This window comes from Uranotaenia lowii, chromosome 3 (genome assembly GCF_029784155.1).
Source record: "Uranotaenia lowii strain MFRU-FL chromosome 3, ASM2978415v1, whole genome shotgun sequence".
In the NCBI taxonomy this organism is placed as follows: domain Eukaryota; kingdom Metazoa; phylum Arthropoda; class Insecta; order Diptera; family Culicidae; genus Uranotaenia; species Uranotaenia lowii.
In genome coordinates, this window is record NC_073693.1 from 49,613,854 (window position 1) to 49,634,475 (window position 20,622).

General features: G+C 33.8%; 1 protein-coding gene and 2 non-coding genes across 5 annotated transcripts in view; 1 reads left to right on the plus strand and 2 right to left on the minus strand.

Moving 5' to 3' along the window:
- LOC129757329 (calcium uniporter protein, mitochondrial) overlaps positions 1–20,622 on the minus strand; it is a 480,797-nt gene that overhangs the window by 2,750 nt on the left and 457,425 nt on the right. For all 3 annotated transcript variants that reach the window (XM_055754517.1, XM_055754518.1, XM_055754519.1), the window contains 2 exons: positions 9,198–9,303; positions 8,137–8,238 (listed from right to left, as the gene is read on the minus strand). In XM_055754517.1, the coding sequence (XP_055610492.1) occupies positions 8,137–8,238; positions 9,198–9,303 (208 nt within the window). The remainder of the gene's footprint in view (positions 1–8,136; positions 8,239–9,197; positions 9,304–20,622) is intronic.
- On the plus strand, positions 8,410–8,481 carry Trnah-gug (transfer RNA histidin (anticodon GUG)). Its single transcript has one exon. It is a non-coding gene; the product is annotated as a tRNA-His (tRNA).
- Trnah-gug (transfer RNA histidin (anticodon GUG)) lies at positions 8,672–8,743 on the minus strand. Its single transcript has one exon. It is a non-coding gene; the product is annotated as a tRNA-His (tRNA).

The following is a 20,622-nucleotide window of genomic DNA, read 5'->3' on the forward strand; positions in this document are numbered from 1 at the left end:
AGATGAGCAAACGATAGATTGTAAATCATCATTAAATACTGGTTTATAGCAATTAAAAAAAATGTTATGTCAGTAACTTAATACAATATGCACTTCACTTGTTTGCAGTTGCAGTTGCCCAAAAACCATTTAGGTTGTTAACTTTTTCTAGAATTTTATGAAATTATTAATGTTCTAATAAAGGCATAGATGCAATCTTATTTACTGGCAAAACGTAATATTGCAGTTTTTTTTTGTCCAGAATATATTTTTCCTAATGATTTAACTCTCACTTCCAATTCTATGAAAGTGGATCGGGAGGGTTATCAAAAAATCGCTATGCTACAGATGATCACAGGCATTTCTAAGTCCATTAGCAAGATCATTTCAGGCAAATATAAAGTTTTATGATTAATCTAATCTCAGCTGTATTTTTAATTGAATTATTTCATTTAATTTGAAAAATGGCCTGTTATGTTAGCACTCAAATACCGGAAAATTAAAATAAAACCATATACAATGTTTTTTTTTTAAATTTTTGAATAATAAAACTGGGAGAACGATTTCAGATTTCTTATCAACATGACCAAGCATAAAAAATATTGGAATTCTCGACAAAAACGATATTTTTAATTTTGTGATTCGACACACAAATTTTGTGATTGTTCGGAATGCTTTTTTCAAACATTTGATAGAAAAATCATGCCGGACATCGATAGATTAAGTTTTTTTTTCTTGAAATAGGCAATCGACATTACCATAGTCATAAGATTTCCATGAATCAGCTGTAAAAAGCCTGTCCCAGTGGCGTCTATATTGAATTCATGAATTCTTTCTGTGGTTCGAAAAAGGATAAAATTTTCGTTTATAATAAAAAATAAAAGACAGGGACGAACCAGGCCAAGGCTGAAATTCTATTAAAAATGAACAAATAAATTAAAAGGGAAACAAACGATGTTTCTGTTTGTAAGAAAGATCAGTAAAAAAGTTCAAGTCGATTAAAAAACTCAAATTATTAAAAAATGATTAAGATCTAATTTTGCTCGTACTTGTTCAATTTTGGTTGATATTATTCACAATGTATTAAAAAGAGGCAATGTTAAATTTCTGCAAAAAGTTACTCACCCCTGCATTAAAGGATTAAGGTCTTTAAGTCCTTCTATAATCTAGTATTTAACAAATATGATTAGAACTGAAACACAACTGCACTTTTGTCCGGGACTTCTCTGTGATAGGTAACAAGCCTTATGAAAGCAAGAGTTTTTAGTTTGTTTGGTTTTCAGTTGATGAGTCTTTGAAGTTCAATCGTATTAATTGGAAAACATGAAAATAAGAAAAACAATTTAAGGTTAACCTTTTATTTTATAGTTGAAATTACAATAGTTTTGACCAATGAAATATTTTGATGCCAAATGACTTTCGATAAGGGGATTTTTTTTTATTATCTGACGGGTTTGCGCCGGGGGTCTTCAGATTTTCCCCAAAATTGAAAATTGGGTTCATTTTTGCGACTTAAAAACACATGTATTTTTTCAGATTTCTAACATTTTAATTTTTTGAGTTAGCTTCGGTTAGATTTTTTTGTAAATAAAAAATAATCATTTTTTCAAAGCTACATAACTCTGTTATATCTCAACGGAAATTATAAAATAGCACATCAAAATGCATTGAAATTTTATCAGCTTTCCAAATAAAATAGTTGAAAAAAATTAAATAATGACCTTCAACATCAAAAGTTGAAAATAAACTTTAAATGGCGGCTAAAAGTAGCGTCTGCACCACCGAATATTTTGCAAAAAATACCATTGTATAGCTCGATTCATGATGCAACTTTCATCTGAAGACACCAAAGTGGGCCATTGACACCTTGAAGAGTTATGAAAGAAATAATGACAATAAATCTCTTTTTTTGCATCGAACACAAACAATGGTCGAACAACTGCACTCACATATGGAGATAGCAAGCACTTCTAACAACATGGAAACAAAAGAACTTATCAAAGCAGGTAAAAAACAGTATTTTTTCGACTTTTTCAGACTGCTGCTACTCGCATAACAGTCCCATATGAATTTTCGTCATTTTAGGTCAACATAAGGCTTCAACATAAAACACTAAAATAGAGGTTTTGTTCTTGAAATTTCGAAAAAAAATATTAATTCGTGGCTGTCCTATATGTGTAATACCATGGATTTGGTTACTTTTCAATGCTTCTTTCGGCGAAATAGTCTTAGGTTTATTGCTTTGAATCATTCAAACATTTTTTAAAATCACATGATGTCGAATGATGTACACTCGTTTTCGAAGGCAGGTCTGACTTTCTTAGGAATGACTTCTTGAGCGAAAAACTAACGGATGCCATCAAAAAATCGTAAAAAGATTCAACTTACAATGTGGAATTCACGATATTTTTTTCCAAAAGTATGTTTTTTTTCTGACAATTGCATTTAGAAGTTCAAAAATGATCAAATTTAAGTCTTAGAAAGTAGCTTGATGAGAAAAAAATATTCTGTATGGGACTGTTATGCTAGTAGATTTGAAAAAGGTTTCAAATATGGTCGATTAACGGTCCATAATGAATAAAAATGGTGCTCTCGACCTTACCGATAACCCAATTTCTAAAATTTGAGGTCTAACGATTTATTATGACAACCTAGAAACGATTTTCGTTTATGCTGAAAGTGGTGGTCACAATTTAAAAATATATTCTAAAACAGAAAAAGCTGATTGTCTCGCTTGCTTGTTTTTGTATATAGGACTATTATGAAAGTAGGGGCGGTAGACTGTTGCAGCTCAACTGACTTCATGTTATATCCAAAAATCTAATAACGTATTCGTTTATACCCAGTTTTGCACCAGGTCACACCGAGTTGTGCACATTTTACTGTCATTTTTAGAGGTTTATGCGCTAAGTTTTGCATCCGTAATTCCCCAGATTTGATTTAAAATGGACGGTGGAACACTGAAGATTCGTGCGTGAGCGATCGAGGTAGCAAAACACTGACGACGAATTATGTTCGATCTAGTATGGTAAACCTCGAAACTGGGCGAATGTAGAATATGAATACGGTAAAAGTATCATATTTTCATCATTTTACAGCCTGAGCTGGCCGTACTGAGCTCTTCGATTATTTTTACAACATTTATGCCACTTTCTCATACTTTTTTTTCAATGGGAAAGAATTTTGGTGTCCAGTTCTTAGCTCCCGATATAAAAACTATGTAAAGCACGTCTATATTTCATTTTTTAATCACATTTTTGTGATCCCAAACACAGGGACAGAACCTTCTACTATTGGCATTGATTATGCTTCACAATGATATTTGATCGAAAAATTAATAAGTTATATAGTATATGACCAGGTTGTAAAAGCAACATTCCCATTATTTGTTAAATAACATTAACAATACGATACTAAGAATGTTGGTTAAAATTTAAAGTCAGTTTCGCTGCAAACACTCTACAAAGCACGAAAATGTAGTGTTTTTTACCTGCTTTGATAAGTTCTTTTGTTTCCATGTTGTTAGAAGTGCTTGCTATCTCCATATGTGAGTGCAGTTGTTCGACCATTGTTTGTGTTCGATGCAAAAACAGAGATTTGTTGTCATTATTTCTTTCATAACTCTTCAAGGTGTTAATGGCCCACTTTGGTGTCTTCAGATGAAAGTTGCATCATGAATCGAGCTATACAATGGTATTTTTTGCAAAATATTCGGTGGTGCAGACGCTACTTTTAGCCGCCATTTAAAGTTTATTTTCAACTTTTGATGTTGAAGGTCATTATTTAATTTTTTTCAACTATTTTATTTGGAAAGCTGATAAAATTTCAATGCATTTTGATGTGCTATTTTATAATTTCCGTTGAGATATAACAGAGTTATGTAGCTTTGAAAAATGGTTATTTTTTATTTACAAAAAAATCTAACCGAAGCTAACTCAAAAAATTAAAATGTTAGAAATCTGAAAAAATACATCTGTTTTTAAGTCGCAAAAATGAACCCAATTTTCAATTTTGGGGAAAATCTGAAGACCCCCGGCGCAAATTGTCAGATAATAAAAAAAAATCCCCATAACATCTATATCTAAAGTTATTTTTGGCATTCTTTCCTATTTTCTATCTTTTTTTTGTTATTTTTTTTTACGTTTTTTGTGATTTTTGTTCCCAGCTTGAAATTTAATATTTTTCTTATTTTATAGGTTTTTAGGCGATTCCCGCGGAAAACCAATGGGCCGCCTGAGTGAAAAATCAAGTCTTAAATGTCTTTGAAACATTCAAATGGTTACATGAGATTTGGAGCAACTTGTGATTTATTTAACATGCCAATTCTTCAACATATAGCTTAGTTCTTTTAAAAATGGGACACTTTCTTTTCCTGACATTTTGACAGCATTTTGTTGCCAGTATCCGACCTATTTTTTTTTCAAATTTTAAAATGAACGCGTTTTTGAGATATATACGATGCAAGAGGAGAAGAAAAAAATATTCTGCACAGTTTCCTTCAAAATCCATCATATTATCAATTTGAATACAAAAACGTTGATTATTTAAAAAATGTCTGTGCCGGGTGGCGGAAAAGTATAAAAACACTGTCAAATATGTCAACAAAGCTCGAATCATACATTGGAGTGAAGCACATGATCGGCAACTGCAGTTAAGAGTCATCAGGGAAGTCAAGGCTCATACCAAAATTTTAAAATTTTAATAAGCGAACAAGTGTAGGTCGCTGAAATGTCCTGCAAATTTATCCCGATAAGCTAAAGGTGTTGCCTAACTATGACTGGGCCGTTCACTAATTACGTAAGCACGAATTTGTAAAATTTTAACCATACCTCCCCCCCCCCCCCCCTGGTAAGACAATGTAAGATTTTTCAAACTCCCCTCCCCCCTTGTAGGATCTTACGTTTTTTATTCTTTGATAAATTTACACGTTTTTCAAAAATAGCTTGAATATATTTAAAATGTGACATCCATGTTTCAAAGCAAAGCACATTTTAAGTAAAACTTAATAACTAAAGGTGAAATGACCATTTTTTACAATAACAACAGATGAAATGTCATAAACAAATATAGAAAACATTATTTAAGACATAGCATGTTCAGGCTAACAATAATCTTCCATAAATTTCCACAATCGAATAAACAATATTTAATCGTAATTCCGATTAAAAAAAGTAAAAGAGTGAAAATCATTGAAATCTTTATTACTAGAATTTGTGCAGAAATGTTTAACGACAATTACGTTGTCAACTAATCCAAAATCTCAGACTAATTTCAGCAGTTAGCGATGATGTTTTAGGCTTTTTTTTGGTAAATCGTTTGTAAAATTTAGAGTTGATAGTGTCTATCGCTGAAAAAACTATCTAGAAGTTCATTATCTCAAATACCCCATGTTGTTTTTTTGATGAAGCCATTTTTTAAATATGATGGATTGAAATCGTGATGTCACAACGCGCCACTTTCCTTTTTGTTTCTATTAGTTTCTCATTTAAAAAGATTGGTTTGATGCAAAGCAAAAAGCGACAATTTTTTTTATTACCGTGATTTAGTGTTTCTGATGGCATGTCGGTTTGAATTGGTTCTCATTAAATTTTGTAGAACTAGCAATTTCAAAGATATTCAAAGATAAATAACATCACATCAAACATAACCAACAAATGGGTAGTGAGAAAATAATCTGAGGCGATTGACAGGCGATTTCTGAAGGACCACGAAACTTATGAAAAGCCCTATTTTATAAAAATTTCAGCGGTTGAATTCTATAACATTTCTGATTGTGACAAGTTTCTTGCAGATTGAAGTATGTATTTATAAAAACAAACAGAATTATTTGTCAAGACACTGCTCCTGTGAAATAAACAGCAATTTTAAAAACAAAAACTTTGGTGTATGTTTATTTCGCAACCTACGATCTTAATTAACCGATTCATCACTGCTTGAGCCTCGCGAAGTGTTGCTTGGAAAGCAGTCACGCAATACCTCGCTAGGCAATCTACAGGGATGTCAATTGAATTTATTGTTTATCGGTGCGAAAAGACATACCCCTGTCAAACAGCTAATAACTTTTTTGTCTAATTAGATACGAAGTTACGGTCTTTGACAAAGTTGTTCAGCGGAAAATTTGCATTAGGAATAGTATAAATTGGCACAAAAACCATCAGCTGGCTCGGTTCCACAGACGAAACAAAAGTGATGTTGATTTTTCAGTACAAAATATTCAATTTTCCCATACAAACCTTAAAGTTCAAATTTACTCATGTAAACGTTACTTCAAAATTTTGCAAAAAATCATGGATGAGTTTTTGACCAAGACGAAGCCTTTTAGACCCCAGGGTTTGAGAAATTCCAAAATGACCCCAAATCGACTCAGTCTAATGTTCGACTGTTTCTTTTCTAACAGTGTGGATTAAAATTTGTCTTCGGTCTATTAGAAGGCACCATGTCAGCCCATTTTGGTCTATTCGTGGGTCGTTTTGTTTTTGTACTACAAAATGTACGTTATTTCAAATGAATCCTTTGAGGATCAAAATATGAGACAGGCTTAAACGGATATTTTCGCCGATGTTGCAAAAAGTTGATTTTTTCAGTACGTTTGTTGGATTTTGTCTTCCAGATTTCACACTAGAAATTCAAAAAATCGAGAATTTCAAGTCTTGTGGTGTTTTTTCATTGTCATGTTTTTTCTGAATTTTGAGATTTCGAGATCTTTGTTTAAGATTCTAAATTCATTTGGATTCCTTATCAAATTTTTTTTAATGATTGCTAATTCTGTATAAAATTTTTAATATTTAATCTAGTCTAGGTTTTAATGATATTTTTTTAAATTCAAAATTGTAATCCAAATTACATTTTTAAAATTCTAACACAGTTCATTAAAAGGTTCTTTATGTGTTTTAAAGCGATGAACTTTCGCAGGTCAAGATGAAAGGGCCTGAGCCAGTGGCTATGACTAAATCCCAGGGTGGCAGCCAAATAGGTCATGTCGAACTTTGAAAACCGATCGTATACATTTTTTGGATTGGCCAAAAAATCTTACCTGAGTAAAATTTAAGCTCATTCGAACTTGATTTAGCGCTCAAAGTTTCGGTTTTTTACTATCGAAAATCACCAAAGTGATGTCAAATAACTTAAAAAAAGCATGAAACGTCGAGTGCTGGTATTATCTCGAAAAAAATGTTTGCCCAAGATACGACTTCGATGTTGTATGCATTTTTGAGTCATTTGGCATAAAAATTAAAACTTCGATTTTTTCGTTGCAAAATTTAGTTTCAATTGAATAGTTCTCGAGTTATGCAATAAAAAAATTGTATGGGAGCCTCACTTCTCCATTTCTGTTTTCCCAATGAAAGAGATCAGGGATATCAAATAATAATTGAAATATCACTCGAATTGAAGTACCCTCCCATGCCAAATTTGGATTTATTTAAAAAATGGCGAAAGAGTTCCATCCCCCTCTTCCTAAAACTCACCACTGGCATGAAGAGTTGATACCAAAGGTTCATAGGAACATTTATCGTAACCTAATACCCTAGCATGCCCAATTTGTTTCCATATGCTCGATTTGTTCTCCAGTTATACAAAAAATTGTTTTGAAGCCGTCGTCCCCCCTTCTCATTTTCCCACTAGGAGGAAGAGGTCTCAAATAATCATAAAACCACTTCTCTTACCCAAATACCCTTCCATGTCAAATTTGATTACATGATGATGATAAGTTTTCCAGGTATATAAAAAATGTCCTATATCTATCACCCCACTGAAAGCAGGGAGGGGTGCCAAATATTCATTAAAACATTCTTCATACTCTAAACCTATCCCATGCCAAATTTGGTTCCATTTCCGTGATTAGCTCTTGAGTTATGTGAAAAATTGTAAGAGAGCCTCCTTCTTATCGCCCCACTAGAAGAAGAGAGGGGTCTCAAATAATCATAGAAACATTTCTCGTACCCAAATACTCCACCATGCGAAATTTGGTACCATTTGCTTGATTGGTTCTCGAGTTGAGGGCCCCTTCCTGTTTTGTGAGGGCAAAATTTTAATAATAATATTTTTTCAATTTTTCAGATTTGACCTCGTAGATTAAAATAGATGCATTTTAAATTGAAATTGTTAGATTTTGATAATTTAATAAAAAAATGTTTAAAGTTGTAAATTAATACTCACCACTTCCAGAGGTCCCAACTTCTGCTGCAGCTCTTCCAATTTGCTATTTAGTTCGCGTTCTTTCCTAATTTGATGTTCACCTACGTTCAGTGCTTCGTACAGCTGTGAAAAAAAACAATAACAATTTGAATGATAATCAATAATTTTTGAAAAAGTAGGAAGTGATTATCTAATTGAGAAATCAATAATTTTAATCCAATAACTGAAGCATTGTTGCTAGCCAAACTCCATTGATCACGAACCAAACTTAAATACTCCAACAACTCCTCGATAGCCGTGATCGTCTAGTGGTTAGGACCCTACGTTGTGGCCGTAGTAACCCAGGTTCGAATCCTGGTCACGGCAATGTTCCCACCAAAGGGAGCATTGTCACGGAGAGGAGGTGTTATTTTTTAGTTTTTTTTGGATTTCAGAATAGTCAATGAAAAACTAAATTTAAAATTGTAATTCATCCAAAAATTTGAAATGAGGCACATTTGATAAAAAAAATCTCCTCTCCGTGACAATGTTCCTCTCGGTTGTAAGGTGAGAACATTGCCGTGACCAGGATTCGAACCTGGGTTACTACGGCCACAACGTAGGGTCCTAACCACTAGACGATCACGGCTATCGAGGTGCTGGTGCAGTCAATCTGATTTAAATTTTATATTTTCCACACCTGACCGAAACGATCCGAAAACCCCGCCGGCCAATGTCGAAATTGATTGGTCAAGCTACGATCCATTCATTGATCACAACATTTCTACTCTACATTTCTACATTGCCTACTTAAAAAACTATCCTTCTCAACACTCATTAACGTTAAGTCCCTAAAAATCGTGTGCATTTAACATCATTACTCTCAAACTTGCTCAATGAACATCTTTAAATTGGATTGTCATGACTGGGTGTCAGGTAATAATTTAGCTTGGTACTCTTTTTTCCATTTCACCCATTTATGTGTAGCAACAATATTTCCTGGACGAACTTTGCCGTGAGGTTCTAGGAAAGTATCATATCAGGTAGGAAGGTACCCAGCTAAAAGTACGCAGTACGGAAAGTTTGGAATATTTACGACATACCTGTGCCACCAGCGCTTGCACGTCCCCAAGTCTGGTTAGCTCTTCTGAGGTAATTTTTTCCCGTTTCGGGGGTTTCACGTGGTACTGCCGGTCGTTCAGGTGCAACCTAGAAGGGAAGAAAGAAAAAAAAACAAGGGAAAACGTGCATTGAGAAACTGCAGCGAATGCAATTGAGATAGCAGAATGTAAAAATTTGATGATGAGTTTGGTATTTATTATAGCACTGGAACAGGAAATCGATTTCTCGCCCTAAAAATCAAAAATATAAAAACAAAATTGAAAAAATTGACAAAATTGAAAAAAGGTTAAAAATTGACAAAATTGACAAAATCGCAAAATAAAAAAAAATTCACAGAATTGACAAAATTGATAAAATTGACAAAATTGACAAACTTAAAAAAAATTACATAATTGAAAAAACCGCCAAAACTGTCTAAATTGCCATTATTGACAAAATTGACAAAATTAACCAAATTGACAAAATTGACAAAATTGACAAAATTGACAAAATTGACAAAATTGGCAAAATTGGCAAAATTGACAAAATTGACAAAATTGACAAAATTGACAAAATTGACCAAATTGACAAAATTGACAAAATTGACAAAATTGACAAAATTGTCAAAATTGACAAAATTGAAAAAATTGAAAAAATTGACAAAATTGACAAAATTGACAAAATAGACAAAATAGACAAAATAGACAAAATTGACCAAATTGACAAAATTGACAAAATTGACAAAATTGACAATATTGACCAAATTGACAAAATTGACAAAATTGACAAAATTGACAAAATTGACAAAATTGACAAAATTGACAAAATTGACAAAATTGACAAAATTGACAAAATTGACAAAATTGACAAAATTGACAAAATTGACAAAATTGACAAAATTGACAAAATTGACAAAATTGACAAAATTGACAAAATTGACAAAATTGACAAAATTGACAAAATTGACAAAATTGACAAAATTGACAAAATTGACAAAATTGACAAAATTGACAAAATTGACAAAATTGACAAAATTGAAAAAAATTGACAAAATTGACCAAATTGACAAAATTGACAAAATTGACAAAATTGACAAAATTGACAAAATTGACAAAATTGACAAAATTGACAAAATTGACAAAATTGACAAAATTGACAAAATTGACCAAATTGACAAAACTGACAAAATTGACCAAATTGACGAAATTGACAAAATTGACAAAATTGACAAAATTGACAAAATTGACAAAATTGACAAAATTGACAAAATTGACAAAATTGACAAAATTGACAAAATTGACAAAATTGACTAAATTGACAAAATTGACAAAATTGACAAAATTGACAAAATTGACAAAATTGACAAAATTGACAAAATTGACAAAATTGACAAAATTGACAAAATTGACAAAATTGACAAAATTGACAAAATTGACAAAATTGACAAAATTGACAAAATTGACAAAATTGACAAAATTGACAAAATTGACAAAATTGACAAAATTGACAAAATTGACAAAATTGACAAAATTGACAAAATTGACAAAATTGACAAAATTGACAAAATTGACAAAATTGACAAAATTGACAAAATTGACAAAATTTACAAAATTTACAAAATTTACAAAATTTACAAAATTTACAAAATTTACAAAATTTACAAAATTTACAAAATTTACAAAATTTACAAAATTTACAAAATTTACAAAATTTACAAAATTTACAAAATTTACAAAATTTACAAAATTTACAAAATTTACAAAATTTACAAAATTTACAAAATTTACAAAATTTACAAAATTGACAAAATTGACAAAATTGACAAAATTGACCAAATTGACAAAATTGACAATATTGACAAAATTGACTTTATTTACAGAATTGACAAAATTTACAAAATTGACAATATGGACAAAATTGACAAAATTGAAAAAATTGACAAAATTGACAAAATTGACAAAATTTACAAAATTGACAAAATTGACGAAATTTATAAAATGGACAAAATTGATCAAATTGACAAAATTGACAAAATACACAAAATTGACAAAACTGACAAAATTCTCCAAATTGACAAAAAATGACAAAATTGAAAAAAAATTGACCAAATTGACAAAATTGACAAAATTGACACAATTGACAAAATTTACAAAATTGACAAAATTGACAAAATTGACAAAATTGACAAAATTGACAAAATTGACAAAATTGACAAAATTGACAAAATTGACAAAATTGACAAAATTGACAAAATTGACAAAATTGACAAAATTGACAAAATTGACAAAATTGACAAAATTGACAAAATTGACAAAATTGACAAAATTGACAAAATTGACAAAATTGACAAAATTGACAAAATTGACAAAATTGACAAAATTGACAAAATTGACAAAATTGACAAAATTGACAAAATTGACAAAATTGACAAAATTGACAAAATTGACAAAATTGACAAAATTGACAAAATTGACAAAATTGACAAAATTGACAAAATTGACAAAATTGACAAAATTGACAAAATTGACAAAATTGACAAAATTGACAAAATTGACAAAATTGACAAAATTGACAAAATTGACAAAATTGACAAAATTGACAAAATTAACAAAATTGACAAAATTGTCAAAATTGACAAAATTGACAAAATTGACAGAATTGACAAAATTGACAAAATTGACAAAATTGACAAAATTGACAAAATTGACAAAATTGACAAAATTGACAAAATTGACAAAATTGACAAAATTGACAAAATTGACAAAATTGACAAAATTGACAAAATTGACAAAATTGACAAAATTGACAAAATTGACAAAATTGACAAAATTGACAAAATTGACAAAATTGACAAAATTGACAAAATTGAAAAAATTGACAAAATTGACAAAATTGACAAAATTGACAAAATTGACAAAATTGACAAAATTGACAAAATTGACAAAATTGACAAAATTGACAAAATTGACAAAATTGACAAAATAGACAAAATTGACAAAATTGACAAAATTGACAAAATTGACAAACATGACAAAATTGACAAAATTGACAAAATTGTCAAAATTGACAAGATTGAAAAAATTGACAAAATTGACAAAATGAACAAAATTGACAGAAATTAAAAAATTAACAAAATCGACAAAATTGACAAAATTGACAAAATTGACAAAATTGACAAAATTGACAAAATTGACAAAATTGACAAAATTGACAAAATTGACAAAATTGACAAAATTGACAAAATTGACAAAATTGACAAAATTGACAAAATTGACAAAATTGACAAAATTGACAAAATTGACAAAATTGACAAAATTGACAAAATTGACAAAATAGACAAAATTGACAAAATTGACAAAATTGACAAAATTGACAAACATGACAAAATTGACAAAATTGACAAAATTGTCAAAATTGACAAGATTGAAAAAATTGACAAAATTGACAAAATGAACAAAATTGACAGAAATTAAAAAATTAACAATATCGACAAAATTGACAAAATTGACAAAATTGACAAAATTGACAAAATTGACAAAATTGACAAAATTGACAAAATTGACAAAATTGACAAAATTGACAAAATTGACAAAATTGACAAAATTGACAAAATTGACAAAATTGACAAAATTGACAAAATTGACAAAATTGACAAAATTGACAAAATTGACAAAATTGACAAAATTAACAAAATTGACAAAATTGGCAAAATATACAAAATTAACAAAATTGACAAAATTGCAAAAATTGACAAAATTGACAAAATTGACAAAATTGACAAAATTGACAAAATTGACAAAATTGACAAAATCGAAAAAATTGACAAAATTGACAAAATTGACAAAATTGACAAAATTGACAAAATTGACAAAATTGACAAAATTGACAAAATTGACAAAATTGACCAAATTGATGAAATTGACAAAATTGACAAAATTGATAAAATTTACAAAATTGACAAAATTGACAAAATTGATAAAATTGACAAAATTCACAAAATTGACAAAATTGACAAAATTGACAAAATTGACAAAATTGACAAAATTGACAAAATTGACAAAATTGACAAAATTGACAAAACTGACAAAATCGACAAAATTGACAAAATTGACAAAACTGACAAAATTGACAAAATTGACAAAATTGACAAAATTGACAAAATTGACAAAATTGACCAAATTGACAAAATTGACAAAATTGACAAAATTGACTAAATTGACAAACTTGACAAAATTAACAAAATTGACAAAATTGGCAAAATATAAAAAATTAACAAAATTGACAAAATTGCAAAAATTGACAAAATTGACAAAATTGACAAAATCGACAAAATTGACAAAATTGACAAAATTGACCAAATTGACCAAATTGATGAAATTGACAAAATTGAAAAAATTGAAGAAATTGACAAAATTGACAAAATTGACAAAATTGACAAAATTGACAAAATTGACAAAATTGACAAAATTGACAAAATTGACAAAATTGACAAAATTGACAAAATTGACAAAATTGACAAAATTGACAAAATTGACAAAATTGACAAAATAGACAAAATTGACAAAATTGACAAAATTGACAAAATTGACAAAATTGACAAAATTGACAAAATTGACAAAATTGACAAAATTGACAAAATTGACAAAATTGACAAAATTGACAAAATTGACAAAATTGACAAAATTGACAAAATTGACAAAATTGACAAAATTGACAAAATTGACAAAATTGACAAAATTGACAAAATTGACAAAATTGACAAAATTGACAAAATTGTCAAAATTGACAAGATTGAAAAAATTGACAAAATTGACAAAATGAACAAAATTGACAGAAATTAAAAAATTAACAAAATCGACAAAATTGACAAAATTGACAAAATTGACAAAATTGACAAAATTGACAAAATTGACAAAATTGACAAAATTGACAAAATTGACAAAATTGACAAAATTGACAAAATTGACAAAATTGACAAAATTGACAAAATTGACAAAATTGACAAAATTAACAAAATTGACAAAATTGGCAAAATATACAAAATTAACAAAATTGACAAAATTGCAAAAATTGACAAAATTGACAAAATTGACAAAATTGACAAAATTGACAAAATCAACAAAATTGACAAAATTGACAAAATTGAGAAAATTGACAAAATTGCAAAAATTGACAAAATTGACCAAATTGATGAAATTGACAAAATTGACAAAATTGACAAAATTGACAAAATTGACAAAATTGACAAAATTAACAAAATTGACAAAATTGACAAAATTGACAAAATTGATAAAATTGACAAAATTGACAAAATTGACTGTTCGGGCTCGGCCGATGGGGGGTTCGGAATTCGAGGGTTTTCTTCCCGTCTCTAAGTCGACGGCATCCACTAGCAGCAGGAATCCGGGTAAGTCGCCTACACTTAACACACAGCAGCTGATTCACCCGATGGGGGAAGAATTTTGTTTGCACTTCGGTGTACTTTGTATGGGTATCACGGTGCAACTTGATGCAACTATTTTGCCACCACTTAACTAGACCCGATTTCGGATAAACTTGAGATAAGTCGCTTGGTTGGACTTTAGATAAGTACTTTATTGGAACGAAGTGAAAGATCCGTGCGTTCGATTCAATGTTACTTTCTATTCTAACTTAACTAAAATGGCTTACATACTATTGTGTGAGAACTCTCTCGGCGTTATGTTTAATGTTGCGAGAGAGTTAATGCTATTTTAGGGTACATGGACAGATATTGGTGTTTTCGAACAAATTGATTACAGTGTCAAGTGAACATAGAGGACACATATTACAAACAGAAAACAATTCCGAATTCCTGATCGGTGTAGTACCGATCATTCCGGCCACCTTGAAACTGCTGTTTCAACGAATTTCGGACCAATTGATTGCGGCCTCTTCAGTCGGTTGGACCATGCGACACGGTTGGGCAGGGTACACGGGTGGACCAGGAGACACGGCGGTTGGATCAAGACACAGCTGGCACGTCGCACATCGAGGAATCTGCTTCGGCACTGGTGCAGAATCTGTGAATACAAAAGAGACCCGGTAGACCGAACGGCGTAGGGTAAGGTTATAGGAACGCTAATCACCTGTTAGCGCCCCATTAGCGCGTTGAGCAACGTTCGGCGTGCTCTACCGATCTTTGAAGATTCTGCTACCATGTGGATGTATGTGGGCGATCTCGCTGGTAAACGAAGCGAATCGGTCTTAGAAGATTCGGCTTCTGACGTGGCTCGGTGCATGGCGATGAATGCTCGGTGACGATATAGAAATAATATAGGAAAGAATCTGCAATCGACAAAGAACCGGTAGATCGAACGAGAAAATGTGACAGTTTGGAACGCTAATCACCTATTAGCGCTCGACATGCGCAGTGAGTCACATTCGGCGTGCTCTGCCGGTCTTTGTAGAAGGATCTTGATGATGGCGGGGTACAATAGGACGTCTAAGGAACTGTAAGCAACAAAGACCCGGTAGATCGAACGATATGGATGGAATTATAGGAACGCTAATCACCTGTTAGCGCTCCAAAAGCGCGTTGAGCACGTTCGGCGTGCTCTACCGGTCTTTGTAGCTTTCTAGTTGTCGGGGTTGTCGCGTTGACCTGTTGACTGCTGGCGGTGAGTTAGATGACAATCTCGCTTGGCTGGCTTAATGACTCCATCTCGACCTGGATGAAGCCGCGAGGCGGCGGAATAAGGCCAGCTTTCCAAGGATGAGGATTGCCATGCATGGTCGTAATACCAACCAGGGTTTTCGGGGAAGTTAGAAGAATGTAGATTCCTGGACAGTTCACTAGCTGTGATGTGCACTTCCGGAACGCGTCTCCTACTGGGCCCATCAGTATCCTCCTCTGGCAGAACAGGTGCGCATAACTCCAGACAGGTAACAGACGGCTGCTTGACCAAAGGGACAACGTAGCAGCAGGATCTACAGGCAGCGTCTTCTCCTTCGTCGTTGACCTTAGCGGCGCTTGAAGGAGTGTTAGACAGTTGACTTTGTTGACCGGGACCGACGAGCAGCGTATCGTTGAGCGCGTACCCTGAATTGGGCTCACAGGATGCGTCGAATACCACGCGTTCATTGGTGGTTTTGCTGGCTTCCTTGAGCACCGGGTGATGTGGCCGATAGCAGTGTGGATTGTCGTCAACAGGATCCATGTCGTGCTTTTTTCCGGGTTGAGCGTGACTTCCAGGGATTTTGTGGTGTGCATTTCTGGTGGAGTTTCGTTGTGTGGCCTTCGTTTCGTAATCTCCAAGGGTGGTTTGTGGATCCTTGAACCGGGAATGGTGGGTGAAGTATCCTTGATCGTGGATTTGAGTGGTGGAGGGTTCAACGTCCATCCTTTGGCTCCCATCGGTGGTGTCCATTGGCCGGAACTCCCCAGGGATCGTTTCTCGGGTTTGATCAACGGTGGAGAGGAAGCACGCTCGCGGTGCGGTGGTGGAGCTGGAATCCACTTTGCCAGAAACTGTCCAGCCAAAATGGGTGTCCACAAAAAACGGGAGACCGTTACCAAGGGAGTGGCGTACGCCTGTGTGAAACTCATGGTAACATTCTCCACCGATGATCATGTCGATTGTTGCTGGAACGTTGAACTGAGGATCCGCCAATGGAACCTTCGGCATTCTCCAGGCAGTTGAATCGATCGGGGATGTGGGGAGATATGATGTTGGTTTCTTCATGACGAGGAAATCGAGTGTGGTGGAGAAGTCGCTGTTCCTGGATATGATCTTGGCAGCTAACTTGTGCTTGATACGCTTGACTGACTCTCCAATTCCGGCAACTGCGATGTCCACGGGGCTTTGGCGGGTGGCGAGTTCGTTCGCCAGCTTCTTGGTGATGAAATTTGACATCGCTGCAGAATCAAGTAGAGCTCGTGCTTGGATCTTTCTGCCGTATCGGTCGACTACTAACAGCGAGACTGTCTCCAAGAGAACGGTTGAATTTGAATGCACGGATAGATTTACTGTTGGAGGGCTAAGCGATCTATCGGGGCCTGGATTCGCTTGTGTGGCTTGTGATCTCTCGGATGAGGACTCGTTCGGTGGTGCTGCTTGGTCGTGCAACATAGTATGGTGCTTCGCTTGGCAAATCCTACACAGGAACTTTGATTTACAGGATCTTGCCTGGTGGTTCACGCGGAAGCAATTCCAGCAAAGGCTGTGCTGTGTCACAAGCTCTCGCCGTTGGGAGCTTGACAGGTGCTGAAATGCTGGACATTGGTGCAATGGATGTTGTCTCAGGCAACAGTGGCATGGCGAAGTGCTGGATTGAGTTTCGGAAGTAGCTGTGTTCACGACAGATCGGATGGGAACTGGTTTCTTCGGGATTTGTCCGGCCACCTTGGAAACGGTAGGCACTGAGGAACGATGTTGGAGATCGCTGTCCACGGATTTCAACATCCGGACCTGGTGGATGAGAAACTCGATGAGCTCTTCGTATTTCACCTCGTCCTTCTGTCGAGTATCTTGCTCCCATGCACGAATCGTCGCCGAATCCAACTTGTTTAAAAGGATGAAGATGAGCGGAGTGTCCCAATGCTCAATCGGTTCGCCCAACTTTCCCAAAGCCTTGACGTGTCGCTGAAAGTCATCCACTAGTGTGTTGAGGTCTTGAGCTGACTCATACTCGATCGGTGGAAGATTGTACAGGCCTCGAAACAGCTCCTTCTTGAGGAATCGCTTGTTGTCGTAGCGCTTTTTCAATGCGTCCCACGTCGACGCATAGTTATCGGCTTGGATATCCACAGACTCGAACGGTTTTCTTGCCTCTCCTTCCAGCGACTGCAACAGGTACTGCAGCTTGTTGACGATCGGTATGTCCTCGTTGCAGTGGATCATCGAAATGAAGTTGTCGCGAAATGATATCCATCGCGATTCATCCCCGCTAAACTTCGGTAGATCGATTTTAGGCAGCCGATGATGGAAACTGGAAGACATGCTGTGAGAAGTCGATGCGTGCATGATCGTCGAACTCAGAAGATGCTCCCTGCTTTCCAACTTTGACAACAAAAAACCTTTCGCTCTGCAAAACCGATCCTCGAAATCCGCCCGGAACTCCAGATGTGTCTCGAACCGTTCTTCGCTGTCACCCATCTCGATGTCGTTTTGCACGTTCAAGAAGAGTTCGTTGCACTTGTTGAGCGCCTCCAAACGTACCGCAACCTGGCAACAATCCCGTTCATAGGTGAAATCCGCTACGAACTTCTCCACCACATCTCGTTCGGCACATGCTCGTCGTCTCGTCAGAAGGTCCGCTGCTAACTTTTTCTCCGCCTTGCTAGCCATCACTCAACACCACTCAAATCACACTTAAAACACCAAAACGACCGTAAATGCCACCAAAGATTGACTTTTCGGATGCGATTTGTAAATAAAAATCTCCAAAATATTTCTATTTTATTCGAGTTGCTATCCTTTTGGACGGTACTGTAGTCAGCAACTTGTATAAACGCCACCCAGCAATGCAACGATCGCCTCAATGCGTATCAGCAATGCTTCACAGTGTCTTAGAGGCCACTGGAAGTGAATTCAATTTTTTTTTCAAAAACTTTAAATTTTTCAAGTGTCGATGTATTTTTGAACGACACTGTAGAGTGCACCACCCTAAATGCACTTGCACTTTCGCCTTGAACCGACTTTTAGCCACAAAATGCAATTTCATAAAAAAAAATTAATTGATTTTTCCTTGTTGCAAAACTTTTGTGCTGCACTGTGTTTCAAAACATTTGAACGGCACTGTAGAAGTTTTCCGTTTGTTTTGATTCTACGAATTCATCAATCGACTCTTTGGTTTTTATTGCGGTGTCGGTTAATTTTACCAATTTACAAAGTTATCCGTTGGCCAAGTGAAAGATAGGCCAAAATGATCTAATCCGCGGTGAGTAAATCACAAAAGGGCCTACCATGGTGTGGATTATCTACAAACCACAACTGCTATGGCGCTCGGAAGATGGCGATTGATGATTCCTCTGCTGGTCCAGATGAGCTTCCTGTCCTCGAATCCGGCTGCGAAGGACCAAATGTTCGGGCTCGGCCGATGGGGGGTTCGGAATTCGAGGGTTTTCTTCCGTCTCTAAGTCGACGGCATCCACTAGCAGCAGGAATCCGGGTAAGTCGCCTACACTTAACACACAGCAGCTGATTCACCCGATGGGGGAAGAATTTTGTTTGCACTTCGGTGTACTTTGTATGGGTATCACGGTGCAACTTGATGCAACTATTTTGCCACCACTTAACTAGACCCGATTTCGGATAAACTTGAGATAAGTCGCTTGGTTGGACTTTAGATAAGTACTTTATTGGAACGAAGTGAAAGATCCGTGCGTTCGATTCAATGTTACTTTCTATTCTAACTTAACTAAAATGGCTTACATACTATTGTGTGAGAACTCTCTCGGCGTTATGTTTAATGTTGCGAGAGAGTTAATGCTATTTTAGGGTACATGGACAGATATTGGTGTTTTCGAACAAATTGATTACAGTGTCAAGTGAACATAGAGGACACATATTACAAACAGAAAACAATTCCGAATTCCTGATCGGTGTAGTACCGATCATTGACAAAATTGACAAAATTGACAAAATTGACAAAATTGACAAAATTGACAAAATTGACAAAATTGACAAAATTGACAAAATTGACAAAATTGACAAAACTGACAAAATTGACAAAATTGACAAAATTGACAAAATTGACCAAATTGACAAAACGGACAAAATTGACAAAATTGACAAAATTGACAAAATTGACAAAATTGACAAAATTGACCAAATTGACAAAATTGACAAAATTGACAAAATTGACAAAATTGACAAAATTGACAAAATTAACAAAATTGACAAAATTGGCAAAATATACAAAATTGACAAAATTGCAAAAATTGACAAAATTGACAAAATCGACAAAATTGACAAAATTGACAAAATTGACAAAATTGACAAAATTGACAAAATTGACAAAATTGACAAATTGACAAAATTGACAAAATTGACAAAATTGACAAAATTGACAAAATTGACAAAATTGTCAAAATTGACAAGATTGAAAAAATTGACAAAATTGACAAAATGAACAAAATTGACAGAAATTAAAAAATTAACAAAATCGACAAAATTGACAAAATTGACAAAATTGACAAAATTGACAAAATTGACAAAATTGACAAAATTGACAAAATTGACAAAATTGACAAAATTGACAAAATTGACAAAATTGACAAAATTAACAAAATTGACAAAATTGGCAAAATATACAAAATTAACAAAATTGACAAAATTGCAAAAATTGACAAAATTGACAAAATTGACAAAATTGACAAAATCAACAAAATTGACAAAATTGACAAAATTGACAAAATTGCAAAAAATGACAAAATTGACCAAATTGATGAAATTGACAAAATTG